The sequence below is a fragment of the Ranitomeya imitator genome, chromosome 6 (assembly GCF_032444005.1).
Source record: "Ranitomeya imitator isolate aRanImi1 chromosome 6, aRanImi1.pri, whole genome shotgun sequence".
NCBI classification, from domain to species: domain Eukaryota; kingdom Metazoa; phylum Chordata; class Amphibia; order Anura; family Dendrobatidae; genus Ranitomeya; species Ranitomeya imitator.
Window position 1 is genome coordinate 431,540,691 of NC_091287.1, and position 25,108 is coordinate 431,565,798.

General features: G+C 44.3%; 1 protein-coding gene across 1 annotated transcript in view; it reads left to right on the forward strand.

Annotated features, from left to right (window-relative positions):
* The window catches only part of LOC138642825 (lipoxygenase homology domain-containing protein 1-like), a 302,432-nt gene that overhangs the window by 206,045 nt on the left and 71,279 nt on the right, over window positions 1-25,108 (forward strand). Inside the window, exons 18-21 of the mRNA XM_069731356.1 lie at window positions 6,902-7,100; window positions 10,021-10,080; window positions 12,074-12,246; window positions 13,534-13,756. Of these exons, the coding sequence (XP_069587457.1) occupies window positions 6,902-7,100; window positions 10,021-10,080; window positions 12,074-12,246; window positions 13,534-13,756 (655 nt within the window). The remainder of the gene's footprint in view (window positions 1-6,901; window positions 7,101-10,020; window positions 10,081-12,073; window positions 12,247-13,533; window positions 13,757-25,108) is intronic.

Here is a 25,108-nt window from a genome sequence, read left to right on the forward strand (position 1 = left end):
AGGTGGCTACTTTGAAGAACCTAGAATATAAGACATAATTTCAGTTGGTTCATACTTTTTTGTTAAGTATATAATTCCACGTGTGTTAATTCGTAGTTTTGATGCCTTAAGTGTGAATGTACGATTTGACAACTTGTTGCAGCAGGAGCCTCCCCTTGTACCATGTCTGCATTACTACATAACATTTATTTTTTAGTCCGTCTAAATTCTATTCTTTAACTTATTTACCAGGTCAAATTTAAATATGAGGAGAAGTTCTTTACTTACATACTTAAAAGCAGCTACCATGGAACTATAATTCTAGTAATTTATTAACAAAGTACTTTTAAGTTAAGTCTGTCAGCAGTATTTTATGTAATCCGAGAGCAGCATGAGATAGGGACTGAGACACTGATTTCAGCGATTTGTCACTTATTAGGCTGGGTGCTGTTTCAATACTATCAGTGTTTTATCAGCAGGAGATTATCACTGCTGGACCCGCTGTCCACGTGCCTCCTGGTCCAACCCTGCAACCAGGGTTACTGTACATAGAAAACTGTGGTGTGGGCAGGGTTAGCTTTCTTATCACAGCTATATCTTCAGCAGAGAAAACACTGATTATGTCCCAACTGCTGCACCCATCACTGGAATCAGGGTGTTAGGAGTCGAGTTTCCTCTGCTGCACAGGGGGAATCTCGATCCGTGTCTGCTGCGGTCTCCCATTCGGTATCGGCCGCAGTGGGCTCTGCTCAGCGGAGACGTCGCTCCCAGCGTCTCGCTGGGGCTGATTCGGTGCATAGGGTCACTACTGCCTTTTCTGGCTTTCCTATGGTACCCTGCACTGATCTGCGGCGAGCGAGCCTCTCTGGGACTAAGTCCTTGTTTACTCACACTGAGCATGCCCAGGGCAGGGTCTCCCATTGGAGGTCGAGGGCCACATGTTCGGTCACATGCTCAGGTGCTGCAGTACATTCCATTGGTCCTTCTGGAAGGTCCTGAAAGGGCAAAAACTTCAGTAGCAGCTTCCTGTGCTGCAACTATATAAACTGCGCATGACCGCACGGCCATGCGCTAGTATCGTCTGTTGCTATATGCTTTGCGCCAATGTGGTCATGTGTTTGTATGTGTTCAGGGACCCGGCTGAAATAAGCCCCTAGAATGCTGGCACCTCCGGTGAGGAGATTGTGTATAAGTGTGTTCAGGGACCCGGCTGAAATAAGCCCCTAGAATGCTGGCTCCTCCGGCGAGGAGGTTGAGTATGCATGCATGACCACTCACTGCTCACATCTGGGTAGTTGGCCTGTGCCTCTGTGAAAGTCTAACAGGGCACAGAGCTCACCTCTCGCGGTTACTCTGTGAAGCTAACAGAGTTAGTATATACCGCCATATAGAGCCGCCATTATTTAGCAGCAGGTACTTTCCTGCACGGTGGTTCCCTGGTTGCGAACGCACCAATTCCTTTTAATAAACAATATATTTGGTGCGTTCCGCCAACCCTAACAGTATACTAGCGCCAGGATCTGGCTAAGTAATGGCGGATGAACAGTGATTGCAGGGGTACATCCAGCTGCTGGAGGGGCGGTTGGCGTCTCTTGAGCGTGCAACCTCGGCGGTGGATGTTACCGCAATAGCTGTTCAGGCTGCTAGCGTGGCTGCAGCAGCTTTACCCACTGCCACCTCTGTTCCGACCCTATCTCACCTTCCTTTGCCTGAGAGATACTCTGGGGACAGTAAGTCCTGTAGGGGTTTCGTGAGCCAATGTGGTATACACCTCGAGCTTCTGGCTGCACGTTTCCCTACTGAGCGGGCAAAGGTGGGATTCATAATCTCTCTCCTGTCGGACAGAGCGTTGGAGTGGGCTACGCCGCTGTGGGAGCGCAACGATCATGTGGTGCGGAGTGTTCCTAGGTTTCTGGACACTCTGAAACAGGTCTTTTTAGGACCTCAAGTCACCCATGATACAGCGCTCCAACTGCTGGCTTTGACTCAGGGTTCAACCATGGTCAGCCATTTTGCTGTTCACTTCCGGACATTAGCGTCTGAGTTGGAATGGCCAGATAAAACCCTCATTCCCGTATTTTGGAGGGGGCTGGCTGACCATGTGAAGGACGCTTTGGCCACTAGGGAGATTCCCGCCACACTGGAGGAGCTCATAGCCGTATCTACTCGCATAGACCTTCGTTTTCACGAGCGAAGGCTGGAGCGAGCCCAGTGTAGGCAGAGGTTTCGGCTGGCTCCCACCTTCGCCAAACCTTTGGAATCTCCAGTCCAGGCGTCCGAGTCACATGAGGCCTTACAGGTGACACAAGTGGGATCCAAGTCTCAGTCCGCCCGTGCACATAAGGTCCATCATGTTTGCCAGCAGTTAGGACATCTTGCCTCCAAGGGTCCTCAGCGGTCGGGGAAACGTCAGCGTCTAGTGGCAGTTGGAGGAGGTACACTAGACACGGCGACGTTTGCCTCAAAGTTGTCCTTCAAGGGGACAATTACCATAGGCCCATCCACTCTTATGGTCGAGCTATGCGTGGATTCTGGGGCAGAGGGTAACTTTATGTCTTCCGCTTTTGCCCAGCGTCACGCAATACCCTTGGTGATGCTCGCCAAGCCAGTAACCGTTCGAGTGGTAAACGGGTCAACACTACCTTCACAGATTACCCACCAAACCATTCCTTTCACGCTATCTGTGTCTCCATCACATCAGGAGATAATCTCCCTATTAGTCATTCCTGAGGGAATTGATGAGGTCCTGTTGGGGATACCATGGCTTCGCTACCATTCTCCTCATATTGAGTGGTCCTCTGGGAGAATTTTGGGATGGAGTAAATCCTGCGAGGGTAGATGTCAGAGGGAGTGCGTTCAGGTTGCTACTACACAGGTACCCGCAGATCTTTCCTCTCTCCCCAAGCACTATTGGCCCTATGCAGACGTGTTCTCCAAAAGAGCTGCGGAGACCCTTCCGCCTCACCGCCCCTATGAATGTCCTATTGACCTCTTGCCTAGTGCTGAGCCTCCCCGGGGTCGAGTCTATCCGTTATCTCTCCCGGAGACGGAGGCAATGTCCCAGTACATCCAAAAGAATCTGGCAAGAGGATTCATTAGGAAGTCAGTGTCACCGGCAGGGGCTGGGTTCTTCTTCGTACAGAAGAAGACTGGAGACTTACGTCCATGCATAGACTACAGGGGTCTTAACGCCATCACCGTTAAGAACAAGTACCCATTACCCCTAATATCTGAGCTTTTTGATAGGCTACGGGGAGCAAGGGTATTTACAAAGTTAGATCTGCGGGGTGCTTACAACCTGATTCGCATCCGTGAGGGGGATGAATGGAAGACGGCTTTTAACACCAGGGATGGGCACTATGAATATCTGGTGATGCCCTTCGGGCTCTGTAATGCCCCAGCCGTTTTCCAAGACTTTGTGAACGACATCTTCCGAGATATGCTCACCACCTCGGTCGTAGTCTATCTGGATGATATTCTCATCTACTCTCCAGATATTGACTCCCATCGGAGAGATGTTCGCAAAGTCTTCGACCTCTTACGGGCAAACTCCCTCTACGCCAAGTTGGAGAAGTGTGTGTTTGAGCAGGAGTCCTTGCCTTTCCTGGGCTATATCATCTCTGCCCAGGGTTTGGCTATGGATCCTGCTAAGCTACAGGCTGTAATGGACTGGCAGGAACCCCATTCTCTTAAAGCGGTGCAGCGCTTTATGGGGTTCATCAATTACTATCGCCAGTTCATTCCACACTTCTCAACTTTGGTAGCTCCCTTGGTTGCCCTCACCAAGAAGGGAGCAAATCCCAAGTTGTGGTCAGAGGAGGTCTCCAAGGCCTTTCTCTCGATTAAGTCACACTTCGCTAGCGCTCCCATCCTACATCGCCCCGATGTTGATAAGCCATTTATCTTGGAGGTGGATGCCTCATCCGTTGGTGCTGGAGCAGTCCTTTTCCAAAAGGATGCTCAAGGTCGGAAGCATCCTTGCTTCTTCTTCTCCAAGACCTTCACACCAGCGGAGAGGAATTATTCCATCGGGGACAGGGAGTTGCTAGCCATGAAGTAGGCTTTTTCAGAGTGGAGACACTTCTTGGAGGGAGCTCGCTTTCCCTTCCAAGTATTCACTGACCACAAGAACTTGGTGTATATACAGACGGCCCAGCGGCTGAATTCTCGCCAGGCTAGATGGTCCCTGTTCTTCTCCCGGTTCCATTTTACTCTCCATTTTCTCTCCGGGGAGAAGAACGTTCGTGCCGACGCTCTCTCCCGCTCCGTAGTGTCATCTGAGGAGGAGGAGCCTCGGCTTATTGTCCCTTCTGAGAGCCTGAGAACTGTAGCTCCGGTTTCGCTAGAGTCTGTGCCCCCGGGCAAGACTTTCGTGCCAGCTAACTTGCGACCGGAGGTTCTCTCTTGGGCTCACTCCTCCAGAGTGGGTGGGCATTTTGGGACCAAGAGGACATCTGAGCTTTTGGCGAGAACATACTGGTGGCCGCATATGGCCCGAGATGTCAGGGACTATATTCAGGCGTGCGTTTCTTGCGCCCAGAATCGGTCTCCTCGGCAACGGCCTGCTGGGTTGCTTTACCCTCTGCCGGTGGCAGACAGGCCCTGGGAGATGGTCGGGATGGACTTTGTGGTGGGTCTACCCAAGTCGCGTGGCTGCTCCATTATTTGGGTTGTCACCGACCATTTCTCCAAGATGGTGCATTTGGTGCCGCTTCCTCGGTTACCCTCAGCACGGGCCTTGGCGGTGTTGTTCATTAAACACGTTTTCCGTTTGCATGGTATGCCTGATAAGATTGTCAGCGATCGGGGTCCCCAGTTCGCATCTCGGTTTTGGAGAGAGCTCTGCCGTTTACTCAGCATAGAGTTAAACCTCTCCTCTGCATACCATCCCGAGACGAATGGGTTGGTGGAGAGAACCAACCAGACTCTGGTGACATATTTGCAACAATTTGTCTCTGCTAGGCAGGATGACTGGGCATCTTTGCTACCTTGGGCGGAATTTGCCCTGAACAACGCCGTAGCCGATTCCACTGGTCAAACTCCTTTTCTCCTTAATTACGGCCAGCATCCGCGTGTCCCTGTGCCCATGCCCGTGTCATCCACCGATTCTAGGGTGGCAGACTGGGCGGTGGAGGCACGTGACATCTGGGACCGCACACAGGATGCAATCCGGGCCTCCAAGGAGAGAATGAGGGTTTCGGCTGATACACACCGGCGACCCGCTCCGGTCTTTGCTCCTGGCGACTTAGTGTGGCTCTCCGCCCGTAACATCAGGCTGCGAGTTGAGTCCACTAAGTTTGCTCCTCGCTACATTGGCCCGTTTAAGGTTCTGGAACAGGTCAACCCTGTGGTCTACCGTTTGGCTATTCCTCCACGCCTTGGTATCACCGATACTTTCCACGTTTCCCTCTTAAAGCCCGTTCATTTGTCCCGGTTTTCCGAGTCATCTGCTGGGACATCGGGTTCATCCACGGATGAGTTTGAGGTGAATGCTATTGTGGGGTGCAAGTTGGTACGTGGCAAGAAATTTTATCTGGTGGACTGGAAGGGTCACGGCCCAGAGGATAGAACCTGGGAGCCTGTGGAGCACATTCGGGCTCCGCTGCTTATCGCAGCTTTTGAGCGTAGTGAGGCTCAAGGAGGGGGGGCCCTAGGAGGGGGGGGTAATGTTAGGAGTCGAGTTTCCTCTGCTGCACAGGGGGAATCTCGATCCGTGTCTGCTGCGGTCTCCCATTCGGTATCGGCCGCAGTGGGCTCTGCTCAGCGGAGACGTCGCTCCCAGCGTCTCGCTGGGGCTGATTCGGTGCATAGGGTCACTACTGCCTTTTCTGGCTTTCCTATGGTACCCTGCACTGATCTGCGGCGAGCGAGCCTCTCTAGGACTAAGTCCTTGTTTACTCACACTGAGCATGCCCAGGGCAGGGTCTCCCATTGGAGGTCGAGGGCCACATGTTCGGTCACATGCTCAGGTGCTGCAGTACATTCCATTGGTCCTTCTGGAAGGTCCTGAAAGGGCAAAACATGCTCAGGTACTGCAGCACTTTCCATTGGTCCTTCTGGAAGGTCCTGAAAGGGCAAAAACTTCAGTAGCAGCTTCCTGTGCTGCAACTATATAAACTGCGCATGACCGCACGGCCATGCGCTAGTATCGTCTGTTGCTATATGCTTTGCGCCAATGTGGTCATGTGTTTGTATGTGTTCAGGGACCCGGCTGAAATAAGCCCCTAGAATGCTGGCACCTCCGGCGAGGAGATTGTGTATAAGTGTGTTCAGGGACCCGGCTAAAATAAGCCCCTAGAATGCTGGCTCCTCCGGCGAGGAGATTGAGTATGCATGCATGACCACTCACTGCTCACATCTGGGTAGTTGGCCTGTGCCTCTGTGAAAGTCTAACAGGGCACAGAGCTTACCTCTCGCGGTTACTCTGTGAAGCTAACAGAGTTAGTATATACCGCCATATAGAGCCGCCATTATTTAGCAGCAGGTACTTTCCTGCACGGTGGATCCCGGGTTGCGAACGCACCAATTCCTTTTAATAAACAATATATTTGGTGCGTTCCGCCAACCCTAACACAGGGTCTCTTTCCCTACGTTAGGCTGCTCTCAGATAAAGTTTGCACTGAATGTATATGCACCATAATTCAATTATAATTGTATTATAATAAAAAAAGATAGATACTTTGTAGCATTTTTTTCTACACCTGTCTAAAACTTTTGCATCTTACTGAGTACATTATACACATTGTAGATATACTGTGTGGAAAGGATTAATGTAATTAAACTGTCATTTAATGTATATGGCTTTTGCATTTGCTAAATGAGAGAAGCAATAGACGGATTAGTGATCAAAGAGAAGACTCTTAAGTGTCCTACTACTCTGAGCGACTCATGAACATCATGTCCCCATGCTTTTATTGATCAGACGGTTGGATTTCAATTGGAAACTGTTGACATTGGTGTAATACACGAGCTGGTCATAGAGAAAGAACAGCAAACTAATTTACAGCTGGAGAAAGCTGTGGTGGAGGAAGGATCATTCATCAAGAACAAATACATCTTTATAGCCCAGCCGTGGAAGAAAGAAAAAACCAAAATGATGTCCATGACTCTACAAGTGACAGGTCAGAATAATGTGAAAAATAAGTGCTGAAAGGGAAAGTTTTATTGTTTTGTTTTCTTTTATCCTTGTTTGCGGTGGCCATATCCTGAATTAAATTTAGCATGTTCCTTGCAAAATGTGCCAATAGTCTGTGTAACAAGCTCAAAATGCATCCCACTAAGAGCTCAGCCAAATATATTCCACTTTAAGTAAAGTTACTTTCCAGTGTTTAGCTCTTAGGCAGGACTGGGCCGCCAAGGCCCCACATTTTAGCTACATGCAAATATGACTTTAGCCTCATTCACAAAATTTCATAGCAATAAACTGGATTGATTGACAAATTAATAAGATTTTGCCTTTGCCTGTATATAGTGAATCAAGTGTATTGTGCCAATTACTGCTCATATAAGTGGGTGGCGGCTCATTCCGGTACAAAGGCCCACCGGAGGATTCTCCTGTTCTCCGGTGGGCCAGTCCGAGCCTGCTTTTAGGTGTAAAACTGTAATAATCCCGTCAAGAGCACTTTGTTCTAAGTTCAAGTGAGTGTTATCAGAAAGCAACTCATACATGGCGAAGAGGTGCAGCCTCCAATTAAAACACCCACTTGAATTTAACTAAAGTTAACTCATTAGGTACCAACTACTTTAATGGCTAATCTCTGCAAAGTAATAATAATAATCTTTATTTTTATATAGCGTTAACATATTCCGCAGCGCTTTACAATTTGCACACATTTTTCATTGCTGTCCCCGATGGGGCTCACAATCTAAATTCCCTATCAGTATGTCTTTTGGAATGTGGGAGGAAACCGGAGTGCCCGGAGGAAACCCACACAAACACGGAGAGAACATACAAACTCCTTGCAGATGTTATCCTTGGTGGGATTTGAACCCAGGACCCCAGCGCTACAAGGCTGCAGTGCTAACCACTGCGCCACCGTGCTTTAGAGGTGAAATTAAAAATTAACGTTTTTATTCCACTCTCCAGTCATTATTACATCATGTACAGCTCTGGCAAAAATTAAGAGACCACTGCAAAATGTTCAGTTTGTCAGATTTTTCTCTTTATAGGTATATTTTTGAGTAAAATGTAAATTGTTCTTTTATTCTATAAACTTCTGACAACATGTCTCCGAATTTCCAAGCAATAAATTTTGTATTTTTTTTCTGAAATGGAAAAATGGACAAATGAAAAAAAAAACCAGTGCTTTCAGACCTCAAATAATGCAAAGAAAACAAGTTCATAATTATTTAGAAACAACAATACTAATGTTTTAACTCAGTAAGAGTTCAGAAATCAATATTTTGTGGAACAACCATGATTTTTAATCACAGCTTTCATGCGTCTTGGCATGTTTTCCACCAGTCTTTCACACTGCTTCTGGGGCAAAAATGTAAGCCGTTCTTCTTTGTTTGATGGCTTGTGACCATCCATCATCCTCTTGATTACATTCCAGAGGTTTTCAAAGGGGTTCAGGTCTAGAGATTGGGCTGCCCATGACAGGGTTTTGATGTGGTGGTCTCTTAATTTTTGCCAGAGCTGTATCTGTTAATGAAAGATCATTAACTGACGAGTTGTAGTTCATTTTGGAAAATGAAAAAATAAAATGCTGTGAAATTGAGAAAAAAGAACCCAGTGCAATTGAGCCATTGCCTTTTGGGGTTTGATTTTACACTGTTAATTGTGTAAAAAAATGACCTGATAACAGGACTCTCCAGGTTAGCATAATTACAGTGATTTCAAACTCCTCCAGTTGTTTTTAATTTTTTTGTTTTGAAAAACTTTCGGAAATTTGTTTAAAAAAAATATCCTGCTATTTTCTGAGATGTGCACCATTTTCATTTTTATGTCAATGTTGATATGTGAAAAAGAAGCTAAAATGGCCCAAAAAAACTCAGGGCATTATCTAGAGAGACGCATTAATGTGATGCGACAACTGCAAACTTGGTTGAGTTGTGAGGAAGCGCAACTCTTAAAGGGCTCAATAGTACATCCAGCTGCTGCTCCGCTGGTTGGAGGATCCAACGTAGAAATCAAGCCATAGAACGGAAAAGCAGATGAGCTGCACTGCTCGTAAATAAATAAGAAAGAATGCATTTGGCCTCAACGCGTTTCGAAGTCTACTCAACTTCTTCCTCAGTCAGACTTCGAAACGCATCGCGACCAAACCCCATTTTATTCCTTGCATCAAGAAACTCTAAATTTCTTATTTATTTCGCAGCAGCGTAGCACATCCGCTTTTCCATTTTATTTCGGACTATAGTTATATAGTTGCGTGAGCGTTTTTGCGACCTGACATTTTTATTGATACCATTTTTTTTTTATTTTTGAGGCAATTGTTAAATGGAAATTCCAAAGTTTACATTTTTCTTCTTCTTTCTGGAATCAATATCCATATTTGATCACCCATCCACCTGCATGCACCGTAAAAATACATTTGTGTGATTATCCACATATCCATCTACATATATATGTTTGTGTATGTGCTATTTACACATGAACACAGATGAACATACATAAGATGAACGTGAGTGATCTTGACAAGCGATCATGAAACTTGGCAGATAACCTTAAATAATTGTACATTTTCAAATGGGAAGTTTGCCCTCAAAAACAACAAGTGACAGGTTTGGTAGACAGGACAGATAGCAGAGATCCTTTTTTTCACACTGAGTTGACCCTAAAATCAGTTATTACCGCAAAATGCCAATTTCAGTCATTCCTTTGAATCTAATGTGCTGTTTGATGAAATCTCATTATATTTGAATCTCTTAGCTGAATCATTTTTATTTTGATGTTGCATTGATTTTTTTTGCGCAATAATTACACTTATTAATAACGTACAATGTTTTCTTTTAGGATAGATCTGAAATAGTGAGTAGGTATAACATATGTTGTCACATGTTTGGATATCTAAGTGTTGAGTTGCTTTATTCATACAGAAACGAGGAATGACCGCAGCTCTGGCGCTCTTCTCAATGAGATTCAATCAATGACTTCAGGTAACAGACACAATATTATAGGATTTATTTGAAAGTCACTTGATGTACAGCATGTTTACTGTGATAATCTTCAGTAATCCATCTGGGACAACCCTTCCTACAGATTACAATAATAAAAAGTATGGGAATTTAGTTTTAAGTAAAAATTGGAAAACAGTGAGACGCTACTAATTTATCACAGCTGGCCCTGAGCAATAGTTTTTTTTATATTAGTATTTATTTATTTTCCTTTTCTAATATAGGGCCATCATATTCCGCTGCATTTTACACACATTATCATCACTGTCTCAATTGTGTCTCACAATCTAACGTCCCTATCAGTATGTCTTTGGAATGTGGGAGGAAACCTGAGAACCCGGAGGAAACGCACATAAACAAGGGGAGAACATACAAACTCTTTGCAAAAGGGCTGAGATAGATGGAAAACAAGCAGGTGAAGGTGTGACGGTGCACTAATAGACACAATCCTCCCATCAAAGTTTTTATCCTCTTAATGGATTGCAGTCCTCATATTATATAGCACTGTAAACTTACAATTGCTCATTTTGCCTTTCTACCCAGCTAATTATTCTTTTTATGTAGAAGCATTTTCTCTGCATAAATCATCCAACTCCTCAATTCCTGACCCAGCTGCTCTGCTCTACCCTCTGCCAGGGACTTGTACAGTGACTCATGACTGGTATATAGATCTTAGCATGATTCAGTCAGTTTTCATGTGATGTCATAGACCTAATGGAAAACAGAAGAATTATCTGGGTAGAAAGGCAAAATGAGCAATTGTAAGTACACATAAGTGCTATATAATATGATGACTGCAATATATTAAGAGGATAAAAGCTTTGATGGAGTGCATCTTTTGTTCGGCCCTACCCTGGTGCACCAAGCACTTGTACTTGTTTGAACAGTCATTCTGCGCTGATAGAGTCCCTTTAATCACTCCCTGACAGATTTCCCAACAGTCAATGACTGATTGCTCAGGTACAAGCAACAGAGAATATGTGATTAGCTTGTAAAGCCAAATGGAGCTGATACACCTACTGTAATTACTGACAAGAGTAGATATTTATTTTTTCATTTAAGAGGTGACAAAAAAAATCAGAAGTGTAAAAATAAATTTGATTTGTGCTGCCATTGTCGAATACCCTGATGGAATGTTTTTTTGTTTTTTTTTTGCATGGCAAGCAGATGATATTGATAGAATTTTGGGGTACATACACTTTTTATTTCATTTTTTAATGGGGTACTGATACCTAAAGAAGGCCAGTCTGAATTTTTTTAACGGTTTTATTTTTTAACATTTTCTGTTTCCTTTTTCTTTTCTCTTTAAGTTCCCTTAGAGCCTGCAATAGTTTGGTCACTTATTCAAAATTACATTCTTCTATCAATGTAGTCAAAATGATGTTTGCCTATAATGGCCAGATACGGCAGGAAGGTTGTCTTCAGTAGGCCCCTGTTTGCCATAAAAACCCAACTGCCCTCCTCGTTCATGCCATGTAAGATGATTGGAGTTAGTACCCGTGCGCCATTTCAATGCCTCAGTCAGTGATTAACAGCAGCATTTAAATGGTTAAACAGCAGTGATTGGAGCTAGCTCCTGTCATACCTGTGAGATGCAAATGCTGACTGTGTAACACAGCTGGCATCTACTGGACATGGTGCGTGCTCAGCTCCTGATTCCGCACACTTCTGGGGACTTGACATAGGACTATTACTTTTTATGTCAGGAAGGGATTAAGGGCTTAAATAGTTGTTTCAGCGGTATTTAAAAAAAATAGTTTGTAGAAATGATGTTATCCCCAGCTACACCACTATCTGCATTGTTAGTGTTTGATTATACAGTCTATCCAGGTTTAGTTCTCATTACTCGGCAAAAATATATGTTAAATAGTTCACAATAAAATGTTCCTTGGGATCTAAGAATTAGTACTCTCAGAAATGGGTATGGCTGAAGGTGTATTGTTTTAAAGTTAATATTTTTTTTTATTTAACACAGATGGAGAATGGAACATTTATTTGTATACTTCCAGTAAAGTAGTCCAAATTTCAGAAACTCAACAACATAATCTACAATGGCTTATTGTGTTCTATGGAGACAAAGGCAGGTCAAACCCACTCAGAATGGAAGCACAAAACTTAGATCAGTGGAAGGACCGTCTGATTTGCAAGGTATGGCATTACATCATTGTAGCTAAACAGGTTATGGATTGTATTTCCCAGTCTAGAAATATGATGTAGACACACCACATGGCTCTGCTGAGCTTAATTGTATAGCATCAAAGAGCAGAAACGTAGTTAGGCCCTCATTCACAAAGGGGAATTATTCATTTAGGCCACCTCCCCAACCGGAGTCTTTCATTGCCCCTAACCAACACCACCCTCTGTTGACTTGAAAGGATATGGGTAGCCGTTTCCTCCATGGCTTCTAGACAAAGCTGTTGGGCCACAGTGCTAATGGGCTCCATTTTCAGGATCAAGGAACAAAAGTGTGTCAACACTTGAATATATGTAACTGCAGTAACCCTCGTTCCACCAAACCATTGCATGACCAACTCTACCTTCACCTACTGTGTCCTCACCCATCCCTTGTAGATTGTGAGCCCTCGCGGGCAGGGTCCTCTTTCCTCCTGTGCCAGTCATGACTTGTATTGTTTAAGATTACTGTACTCGTTTACATTATGTATACCCCTCCTCACATGTAAAGCGCCATGGAATAAACGACTCAACGATGACACCAAACCTTCTTATTCTGGAAGTAGCCCAAGTACTGTCAAAGATCAATGTCATTTGTGTGTGAGATCTAGTGAGCGAAAAATCAAAACCAAATGCGATGATTGCAAGAAATGTATATACAGTGAACATCATAAGATATGTGATTCTTGTTTTTTCATAGCACATAAGTAGATGTTTAAATTTATTTGACTACTAAACATTTTAGATGATCATTTAGCTAAGATGTTGAAGCTTAAGTTTCTATATAAAATAAAAATTCTTCAATATATGTTAATTTTACAATATGAGAACTGGGGTCCCATGTACCCCACGCGACTAATAGTGTAAGTATTTTGGTGCGACTAAATGAAGGTTAAAAGGGTTGTCCGGGTAAAGGGTTCTAGTCTGCAGTCACTGTATGTCACTGCAGACTTGTGAACCCTAACAGTGTGTGCCCTGCGCATTGTGAGGATACTACGGTGCCGTCAGACTTCCACCCTAAGGCGGGACGACACCTTTAATAAAAATAGAATATCAAGCATGTCTGTGGGAATTGCCGATGATATATCTGCCACCTTCCTCCCATTAACTAATTAAAAAAATAACCTTTAATTGGTTTTAGAAATATTAGTTTATAAGCAGATCAGGCACAAACCTCAGTTAATTGCACAGTATTCATGGGTTAGTTAGGCATCCATCAGTGTTATAAGCTGCACGTTAACAGAAACGTTCGCCTTTTTCTAGGTAAATCTCACCCATGATCTCGGAGAGTTATTTAAAGTGAGGCTGGGCATTGAGAACTGGCATGAAGACCTGGGCAGGTTATCTTTGCAACACTTAAAAATGCAGAATACAAGAACCCTGGATACATTTAACCAGTCAATAAACAAAACACTTCCTCTTACATTAAGTGGAGACAGATGGATTGAAGTCCCGGTAGAATGGCCTCTAAGAGCCTCACTTTATGGTATGTTCAAAGTAAACTATTATGTACTTCATTCTAAGCTGGCACTTAGCTGTAGTGGCATATGCAAATAATGAGAAAAAACTGGAAATTGCTCCTATCATGTGCTAGAGTTGGTTACATAAACCCATGTAAAACGCATAAAAAGGATAAATAGATAGTTAAAGGGGTTGTGTCATTGATTCCTGCTTGGTAGAGCTTTGTGCGCTCCTGATTGATTAACAGTTTGGTCCAGCTGCAGGGGTGCACCACTAACCTGAAATGTGTGTTGTTACATTCTTCAAGCATGGGCCTCTGCAGCTTCGGAGGACTGCAGCTGTACTGAAGCTGGCCAAATCCAACAACTTGGTTACTTTCAGAGCAGCGCTTACATACTCTATAGCATAAAGCTTGCAAGCGCTTTACCCCTTGCCTAGAAGACCTTAAAAAAAACATTTATTCTTGTCAACAGTCACGATTTTTAAGAATGAGTAATTCGAAAAGTTACTTGTTTTTACAAACCCTTTGCAATTTTACACATTTAATATTGAGACAATCCCTTTAGGCATTTGGGAATTTATATGAGAATCAATTAGGGTAAATCTCAACCCATATATAATCATATCTTTACCTGCTATGAATATACAAAATTGACCTAGAACATACATATGTGCTTCCTGGGTATATTTTATATAGGCCGGCATTTCCTAAGATTGCGTTTAATACAAGGTACATTACAAAAAAGGAAGACTTTGTGCTCTTTAGATATGTTTTTGTCTGCGTGTGTGATTCCTGTTAGTGATTAAGGGTGGTTTCACACTTGCGTTTTTGTCTGCAGCGTTTTTTGCACAAAAAAAGCATGCGTTTTTTTTTCTATATTTAACATTGAACATGCGTTTTTTTGCTGCATGCGTTCTTTTTCAGAAATGCAACTTGTAGTATTTTTGAGAGGCGTTTTTTTGACACATAAAAACGCATGCGTTTTCATGCATTTTTTTTGTGTCAAAAAATACATTGGAGTCAATGGAAACGCATGCGTTTTTAAGCACATGCGTTTGTTTGCTTTAAAAACGCATGCGTTTTTATTAAAAAAAAACAGAAAACACACTGATATGCCACCCCCCACCATAAAGGTGATAAAGGGATCCTAACCCTAACCCTAAAGGGATCCTAATTAGTGTTGAGCGATACCATCCGATACTTGAAAGTGTCGGTATCGGATAGTATCGGCCGATACCCGAAAAATATCGGATATCGCCGATACCGATATCCGATACCAATACAAGTCAATGGGACATCAAGTATCGGAAGGTATTCTCATGGTTCCCAGGGTCTGAAGGAGAGGAAACTCTCCTTCAGGCCCTGGGATCCATAGGGATGTGTAAAATAAAGAATTAAAATAAAAAATATTGATATATTTACCTCTCCGGCGGCCCCTGAACTCAGCGTGGGTAACCGGCAGGCTTCGTTGTTCAAAATCAGCGCTTTTAGGACCTGAGAATCACGTCCCGGCTTCTGATTGGTCGCGGGCCGTCCATGTGACCGCCACGCGACCAATCACAAGCCGCGACATCACCGCAAGCTATTAACGCGCTCATTTTTAAAAATGAGCGCGTTAATGGCTTTCAAAGACGTAGCGGCTTGTGATTGGTCGCGGCCACGCGACCAATCACAAGCCGCGACGTCACCGCAAGCTATTAACGCGCTCATTTTTAAAAATGAGCGCGTTAATGGCTTTCAAAGACGTAGCGGCTTGTGATTGGCCGCGTGGCCGCGACCAATCACAAGCCGCTACGTCTTTGAAAGCCATTAACGCGCTCATTTTTAAAAATGAGCGCGTTAATAGCTTGCGGTGACGTCGCGGCTTGTGATTGGTCGCGTGGCCGCGACCAATCACAAGCCGCTACGTCTTTGAAAGCCATTAACGCGCTCATTTTTAAAAATGAGCGCGTTAATAGCTTGCGGTGACGTCGCGGCTTGTGATTGGTCGCGTGGCGGTCACATGGGTGGCCCGCGACCAATCAGAAGCCGGGACGTGATTCTCAGGTCCTAAAAGCGCTGATTTTGAACAACGAAGCCTGCCGGTTACCCGCGCTGAGTCCAGGGGCCGCCGGAGAGGTAAATATATCAATATTTTTTATTTTAATTCTTTATTTTACACATCTCTATGTATCCGATACCGATACCCGATACCACAAAAGTATCGGATCTCGGTATCGGAATTCCGATACCGCAAGTATCGGCCGATACCCGATACTTGCGGTATCGGAATGCTCAACACTAATCCTAATCCTAACCCTAAAGGGATCCTAACCCAAACCCTAACCCTAAAGGGATCCTAACCCTATCCCTAACTCTATCCCTAACCCTACCCCTAACCCTAAAGGGATCCTAACCCTAACCCTAAAGGGATCCTAACCTTATTTCTAACCCTATCCCTAACCCTACTCCTAACCCTAACCCTACCCCTAACCCTAAAGGGATCCTAACCCTAACCCTACCCCTAACCCTAAAGGGATCCTAACCCTAACCCTACCCCTAACCCTAACGCTAAAGGGATCCTAACCCTACCCCTAACCCTAATCCGTTTAGGGTTAGGATCCCTTTAGGCTTAGGGTTAGGGGTAGGGTTAGGGTTAGGATCCCTTTAGGGTTAGGGTTATGATCCCTACCCCTAACCCTAACCCTAACTATTTCTGTTTATAGTGGGTTTTTTACTTTATTTTGATGATTGGCAGCTGTCACACATTTCTCAGCATGCGTTTAAAAAACGCAAACGCATGAAAAAACGCATGTAAACGCGTCAAAACGCTGCGTTTTTTTCACCACATGCAAAAACGCATGCGTAAAAAAAACGCAGCGTTTGCACGCGTTTACATGCGTTTTTTCACCATGCGTTTTTTTTTAAACGCATGCGTTTTGAAACGCAAGTGTGAAACCAGCCTAAGCAATAATAGTTTGAGAAAAATTTATAAGAGTTTTACTGTCTCACCCCCGTGCTGGATTCACAGCAATGCTGCTCAAATAATGTCTCCGGTGCTGTGACTGCTGCTTCTGAGTATACGAGAAAGACATTTAGGAGAGCAAGACATGTGCATGTGTATGGGAGATAAAGAAGTCTCCGGCCACTATATGGCAGAAGTTATATAATGCACGGAAATACTGTTATTCATCACGTAAACACATATGCTAGTTTACTTTGAAAAAGTCTCCCGAAATTATAGCTACATGTAAAATATTCACGCAGTTTTCACACTCGGCACTTACAATCGGCTGACACATTCCATTCCCTGCAACTAAGTTACAGCTGTGATGTATAGACTTGGACAGGGTTAGCAGAGGACACTATACAGAGGAATATAACTACAATAAGTGCAGTGGTTGCAATCTCATCTTGGCCCTAGAGCCTAAGGGGTCCAAAAAGTATTTTTGGCCTATATGAAAAGACTTAGTGTTAAAGGCTTGCAATAATTGGGGGCCATGTTGGAGCTAGTGCATTGGGATCCATGAGCTTCAAATTAGGCCACTGACTACTGGTCACTGCATACGTCAACTGTGGTCTCTGTGGCAGGGACTGTTCTTCACTTCCATGAGAGACTATAGCAGGTAACTGCCTGCTGACTCTCATTTATTTCAAATGCCATGAAATGCACAGTCCTTATGTTATGGATGTTCTCACCGGCAATGAGAGAACAACAGCCATCAGCTTGTTTTTGCCCAAACTGGGTAGTGGGTCAAAGGTCTCTGGTATTCACCTGTAACCTGAATGCAGGAATCTAGACTTTACTGCAGAGAGTTGCCCAGATGTGTTTAGTAATAAAATTACTGCAACCTACTAATATACTGTAATTTCATTCTTAAAGGGACTCTGTCACCTGAATTTGGAGGGAACAATTTTCAGCCATAGAGGCGGGGTTTTTGGGTGTTTGATTCACCCTTTCCTTACCCGCTGGCTGCATGCTGGGTGCAATATTGGATTGAAGTTCATTCTCTGTCCTCCGTAGTATACGCCTGCACAAGGCAATCTTGCCTTGCGCAGGCGTGTACTACGAAGGACAGAGAATGAACTTCAATCCAATATTGCAGCCAGCATGCAGCCAGCGGGTAAGGAAAGGGTGAATCAAACACCCGAAAACCCTGCCCCTATAGCTGAAGATTGTTCCCTCCAAATTCAGGTGACAGAGTCCCTTTAAGGTCCATTAATGCACTGCTTGCTTCCCAGGTTCTGGCACCATTGCTTGTCTTGCTTTGACATATAAGAGTGCTTACTTTTCTCTGTCTGGGTTGGTGATGTGCCTGCAGGTAGCTGATGTTCAGGTTCATTTCTGTAGCTACTAATACTACTACTATTACTACCTAACTAGCTAGCTAAGACCTAGTACGAGCTGGACTAGCTATTAAAATTTGCCTGACTGCCAAAACCGTGCAAGCTTCTCACTGACACAGGAAGGAGAAAGTAAGGTGTCGGGACCCAATAGTTGTATTTTGACTCCATAACTAAGCTGAGAATGTAGGGTGGTTTCAGACACCATTTCTATGGCTGTCTCTATGTACCGTTACTCACAAAGTGATATCGTCAGATGAACTCGACTGCATGAGGCACATTTGAAGATTCCAGAAGAAGGTTTATTTTCCAGCTGAATTCTTATAGTACTGCACACATACCGCAGGTAAAAAGACTTTTCTGAACCAGCAATGCAAATACATGAGCATCTAAGATGGCTGACAGACAGTGAATGAGGAAGAAGGGAATGGTCACTGACATCAGAGCTACGTCAGAGAGAGATGGGGAGAGAGGAAGGACAGAATTCTAAAGAAGGCAAATCTTATTGCATAGAAACAAATCAGCACAATATAATAAAACAATTGTAATATATCACCGTCTGATTCCAAAATCATGGGACATGACAAGTTGTAAAAACATTGTTGGACCTGTTTGGATCATAATTTATTATTATATATTAATTACCGTATATACTCGAGTATAAGCCGACCCGAGTATAAGCCGACCCCCTAATTTTGCCACAAAAAAACTGGGAAAACTTATTGACTCAAGTATAAGCCTAGGGTGGAAAATGGAGCAGCTACCGGTTAATGTCAAAAATAAAAATAGATACCAATAAAAGTAAAATTAATTGAGACATCAGTAGGTTAAGTGTTTTTGAATATCCATATTGAATCAGGAGCCCCATATAATGCTCCATACAGTTCATTATTGCCCCATAGATGCTCCATATAAAGCTGTGCCCCATATACAATGCTCTGCACCGTTCATTATTGCCCCATAGCTGTGCCATATAGTGCTCTGCACCGTTCATTATTGCCCCATAGCTGTGCCATATAGTGCTCTGCACCGTTCATTCTTGCCCCATAGCTGTGCCATACATTGTTCTGCACCGTTCATTATTGCCCCATAGCTGTGCCATATAGTGCTCTGCACCGTTCATTATTGTCCCATAGCTGTGCCATATAGTGTTCTGCACCTTTCATTTTTGTCCCATAGCTATGCCATATAGTGCTCTGCACCGTTCATTATTGCCCCATAGCTGTGCCATATAGTGCTCTGCACCGTTCATTATTGCCCCATAGCTGTGCCATATAGCGCTCTGCACCGTTCATTTTTGTCCCATAGCTATGCCATATAGTGCTCTGCACTGTTCATTATTGCCCCATAGCTGTGCCATATAGTGCTCTGCACCGTTCATTATTGCCCCATAGCTGTGCCATATAGTGCTCTGCACCATTCATTATTGCCCCATTGATGTACCATAGAAAGCTCTGCCGTTGCTGCTGCTGCAATAAAAAAAAAATGCCATACTCACCTCTCTTGCTTGCAGCTCCTCAGCGTCCCGTCTTGGCGTCTCTCCGCACTGACTGATCAGGCAGAGGGCGGCGCGCACACTATATGCATCATCGCGCCCTCTGACCTGCACAGTCAAAGCGGAGAGACGCCGGGAAGATGGAGCGGCGCCGGGAAGATGGAGCAACGCCCGGCGTGTGGAACGGGGATAGGTAGATATTACATACTTACCTGCTCCCAGCGTCCCGCTCCTTCTCCCGGACAGCTGGTCTTCGGTGCCGCAGCCTCTTCCTCTGTCAGCGGTCACCGTTACTGCTGATTAGAGAAATGAATATGTGGCTCCACCCCTATGGGAGTGGAGTCCATATTCATTTTTCTAATGAGCGGTCCCACATGACCGCTGAAGAGGGGAAGAGCTGCAGCACCCGAAGACCGTGGGATGGCAGGGGGAGCATCAGGATCGCCGGGACGAGGTAAGTATGCCTCAGCGCCCTCTCCCGCTCACCCGCCGACCATGCCACCCACCGTGACTCGAGTATAAGCCGAGAGAGGCACTTTCAGCCCAAAAATTTGGGCTGAAAATCTCGGCTTATACTCGAGTATATACGATAATTTTAATACACATCTAATGCAATTTTTATTTAGCAGCTCAGCTCCTTTGAAACATTAATCCAGTGGGTTTTTTTATTTTAGCACTGGAATGGTTCTACTAATCTAAGTTCCCTGAGCTTAGTATTATACTTACCAGCCACCATCTTCAGCTCTTGCCGGTGCCACTCTGGTTCTGTGCGACCACTTTGTGACCGCAACGTCCAACTGACCTAAAATTAGAGATAATAGTCACAATCTCTCCATGTAAGTCCATGAGAACCTCGTTCTAGCCTCGTTCTGGCTCTCATAGACTTACATTGTGACTTTTGGATTCCCCAGCAAACATTGAAGCGATCTGGCAGGTCAGAAACTGCTGGAGACCGATAGGAGTGGCACCGGGGACAGCTGAAAATAGTAGCTGGTAAGTATAAGACAAGGGACAAGGAGCCTAGATTAGTAGCACCACTCCAGTGCTGCAATTAAAAAATGCTAATGTTGGAGTGGTGCTTTAATAAAATGCATTACGAGTTCACAAAACTCAAACCCAAATACCTTACTAAATCGGCTGTTAAAATTCGATCTGATTTTTTTTCTAGTCTATATCTTATTGATGATGAACCGTCGCAAATAGGTAAAGTCTTTCACGGGTGTGAAAGTGGCCAGAAACATCACTGAATAGATTAATAAGAGCACTCAGCTGGTATCTACAGGTATCACATCAAATCTATGAGCAAACAAGAGCTAGGCTCACAATACAAATCAATGCATGCTGTAGAAACTTTTAATGGAAAGCTGTCATTGTCCAGACTATGAAACTTTCATAAACCGGAGATCAAGTGATTGAGCTGAGTGGCAGCTCTGTGCTTTGATGAACAGTATTGATTTCACATCCATGAAAGACATGAAAGTCACTTGGACTCAGGAGTGTTTGTCTTCGGCAGATAGACTCACATCTGTCAGAGGTTCCACAATATACCAGAGCTGTACAAGTACTGGTGGAGGAGAGCTCAGAGCACTGCTTCATACCTGTCAGCCACCCCTGATTTCCAATTAAGATTGGTCCATGGACATATTACTGACCAAGTTCACACTGTCACCTTTTTATAGTTCAGCTCCTATTTATTTTTTATGTCTGGTGTATATCTTCATGTTCTAGAATTCAATATAATGGCTTCTGTTCAGAGAAGATATGCACTGCTGATACACTGTATACTCTTATTACTCTTATACCTTTTATTCCTGTTTAGATTTATATATTGTATTGTACAATATAAGAGGGCAGAGCTATTACTATACATGGGGAGCTAAAAGAAAGTCCACAGCCGCTCCAGTCCAGCGTTTTTATTTTCACTGACCGAATCTGTGTATGAAAGAAATGATAGCATGCACTAGTTTCTTCCATTTGTCAGATAATACTCATTCAAATCTATGGGTGAACAAAAAAAATCGTATGCCATACGGAGTCGCAGTCACATAGGAGACTGCAAATGGTCTTCTAAATGATTAATAGCTGCTGTTGTAAAAAATGGATTCTATGCGAACTGCACACAGCTGACAAGTAAAGAAAGAATCGTTTGAGTATCCTGGATGAAATTCTGATGATTTTTTGTACGTTCATGTGAACTTAGCCTTAAATGTCTAAGCAGCTGATCTGCTATACAATTCGTCACCACACAAGGAGAAATGTGTGTGAGAAGTCAGTGGGATCACAGATCCATAAAGCAACTGTGTTTTTTTTACATAGAGAGAGGGAATCCAACCTTCAAGGACTGGAAACCTACAGAATAAAAAGGCGGAACCTCTCCCACACATCAGTTGGTTTCCTGTCCTTGATGGTGGAACCTACATCTGAAGTGATGTAATGGTGTAGAGCCTAGAAGAAAGAAGATCAACTTACCCAGGCCTGAACGGTCATCTGCGACATCAGCTATGTGCCTGCTGCCGCCGCTGCAGGATTCCTGTAAGCAATGCAGCAGGTCCATATGGGTCTTGACTGGCATGCGGTCGTGAGCAGCAGTACCATTTTTCATTGGTCTGCCGGCCGCAGCATTGTCTCAGTTCTACACATGAGCAGGATGCACCGAGGAGCAGGAGCGCCCTGATGACGCATGCGCTGGTGACGTTTGACTTTACAGTGTTCTGTCACTTCCAAGTGGGGCCGGAAGAGGAGAAAAGCGGAGGGACATGCCTTGTTCAGCTGGTCTCGCATTTAAAGTGCGGAAGAAACAGCCGGTAGAGCGGGTCTTTTTGCTCCGGCAGTCCCTCCAGCTTAAAGATGGAGCAAAAGTTGCAGCAACAGCTGCAAAGCAGAGGCATTGACAATCACACCGGTGGGAAACGTGGCACCAGAAGCTATAGAAGCCAAAACTGCTGCAAAGTGGATCAGGTTCGAATGGACAAATCCACAGTCTCCAGAGGGGATTACTAGGGGGTGATATAATTCCGCCTCCAAATCCAATACTTTTGCAAGCTACTGAGTGGTGAGTGATCTTTGTGAATGTTCACTTTATAATTTAGGTTTTCTCTTGTCATTTGTGCTTGTCCGGAAAAACCTAGAAAGTGTGTGGTAAAGGCTAAGCTAAACATAGGACATGTGCTCTCTGCAAGGATGGGTTGCCTAGCTCTTGGCAGAAGAAATGCTCAGACCTGACACCCAAGATGGTGCACCACCACATTATGGGTGTCAGGTCCGAGCATTCCTACATGAACAGCTTCCTGGGTCGTCGAGGACCAGTTGATTGGTCTCCCGATCTGATCCCCTTAGACTTTTATCTTTGGGGTCATCTGAAGGCAATTGTCTATGCTTTGAAGATACGAGATGTGCAGCATCTGAAACAATGGACACTGCAAGCCTGTGCTATCATTTTTTCTGCAGTGTTGCTATCAGTGTGTCAAGAGTGGGAGAGGAGGGTTGCATTGATAATCCAACACAATGGGCAACACTTTGAACACATTTTATAAGTGGTCATAAACTTGTAAATGACTCATGAAAGAATAAAGTTACGTTAAAACCAAGCACGCCATTGTTTTTCATGTGAAATTCTTAATAAGTTTGATGTGTCACATGACCCTTTTCTCATTGAAAAAAATAAAGTTGGATGCAAAATGGCCGACTTCAAAATGGCTGCCATGGTCACCACCCATCTTGAAAAGTTTTCCCCCTCCCATATACTAATGTGCCACAAAGATTAATATCACCAACCATTTTCATTTTAATTAGGTCTATACGTATAAATGGCCCACCCTGTAGTTAAAAAAGACACAAAATCTGTCGAAGATAGTACGTTTGGGGGTCTGAACAGAGAAAATGAATGATCTTCCCTGTAAATGATAAAATCCTGACCCCTCATCAAGAAAGAATGGATGAAGCCTGAAAGGAGAGGTTCATTACCATTATAATACAAAAGAAAATATCCCTTCAAAGAAGATTCTTCATCTTTATGGGATAATGCCCCGATAATAGATGTGGCTGCTTCGAGGGCATCTAATAAATTCAAATTGCCCTTTTGTGGATATGGGAATGCTTAAGGATCCCCTAGACAGAAAAGCAAATGGTTTTCTTAAAAATATCTGGGAATCTTCATCAGGAACCCTATAGCCAGCCATTTCAGCGACCTGTAAGGCCATGTCTATGATGTGCAAGAGCAGAAAAGATGCAGCACTCACCAATGAGTCACCAATGAGCTGTTTTAATGAAGTCCTTTATTAAACCATTGTGGATCTGTGGACAAAGCTCATGGGACAGGCAGGTGCAGGAGGAATGTGGGGAAGGACGACGACCGTTTCGCGTCAAAGACGCTTCTACGGTGGTGGTGATAAGGCTCTCACTCTTTTTCCCTGCCTGGTCAAATATCTTTTCAAGCAGCTGGAACCTCAATATAGTGGAATCTGGTCTAATGCTGCAACTTCCAGCTGTTCCCCTGTAGAAGTTTGTAGTAACAGCTCCTCTGACTTCTCTGAGGGAACAGCTAGCCCTGGAATCAGAGGTTCTAGAGTAGGTACAGAATTCTATCTTAATAGAGGTTCCTGTACAAGAAAAATGGGAAGGGTTTTATCCCCCTCTCTTTTTGATGAACAAAAAGCTGCTTGGGACATTCAGAACTAATCAATCTGAAGAGACTGAACAAATTGTTAAAACTCTGGGCATTCAAAATGGAGTCCATAAGATCAGCCTTAAAGCTGATTGCTATATGATTGTCCTAGATCTAAAGGAAGTGAACTATTATGCTCCTATTCATGTGATGTACCAGAAGTTCCTGAGAGTTGCTTTGGCCATAAAAGGGAAGGTCAATCACTTACAAGTCATAGGTCACCTTTGAGAAAAGGATGCTCTAGTGGTTCCATATTTGGAATGATTTATAGATGATAGGCAGATCAGTTGATCATTGCAACTCCTAATTAACAGATGTCAGAGTAGGAAGATGGATCGGCTAGTGGTCTGTCTTGCATGTCCAGGCCGGCACTGTCGGGGCTGTTACCATTGTTGCCGGGGGAAGGACTTTCTGACTAGAGCAGGCCTTTGAACCTGACTGTTGGGGGCAGGTCTAATATGAAAGAGACTGAGCGCACGAGAACGGGGCTTTTGACGGGTATCTAGTGTGTGCGACAAGAGAAGGTTGACTCCCTCTCCGCTGACCGACTCCAACCTGCAGGCCCACGTTACACCCTTTGATTCCTATGCAGACAGACTGTGTACCTCCAGAGACCATTTCCCCACTGCCCTCTGACCTCAACAGTGCTAACCGGTCTGTACCGCTGACAACTGCCGACACGCTACGCAGTACTGATCCTACGGTGCACGCTGATTGTAGTAGCGAGACTGCGTCCTCCACTCTGGGACTTTGTACACCATTTGCAGTGCTCCAGGCCTCCCTTCGGTCAGTACCTCGTTCCAGGACCACAAGACCACATGTAGGAAGGCCAGGATACTTTGCCGCTGTTCAGAGACAGTGCTTCACTTTCCTTCAGGACCGGCTCAGACTTCTC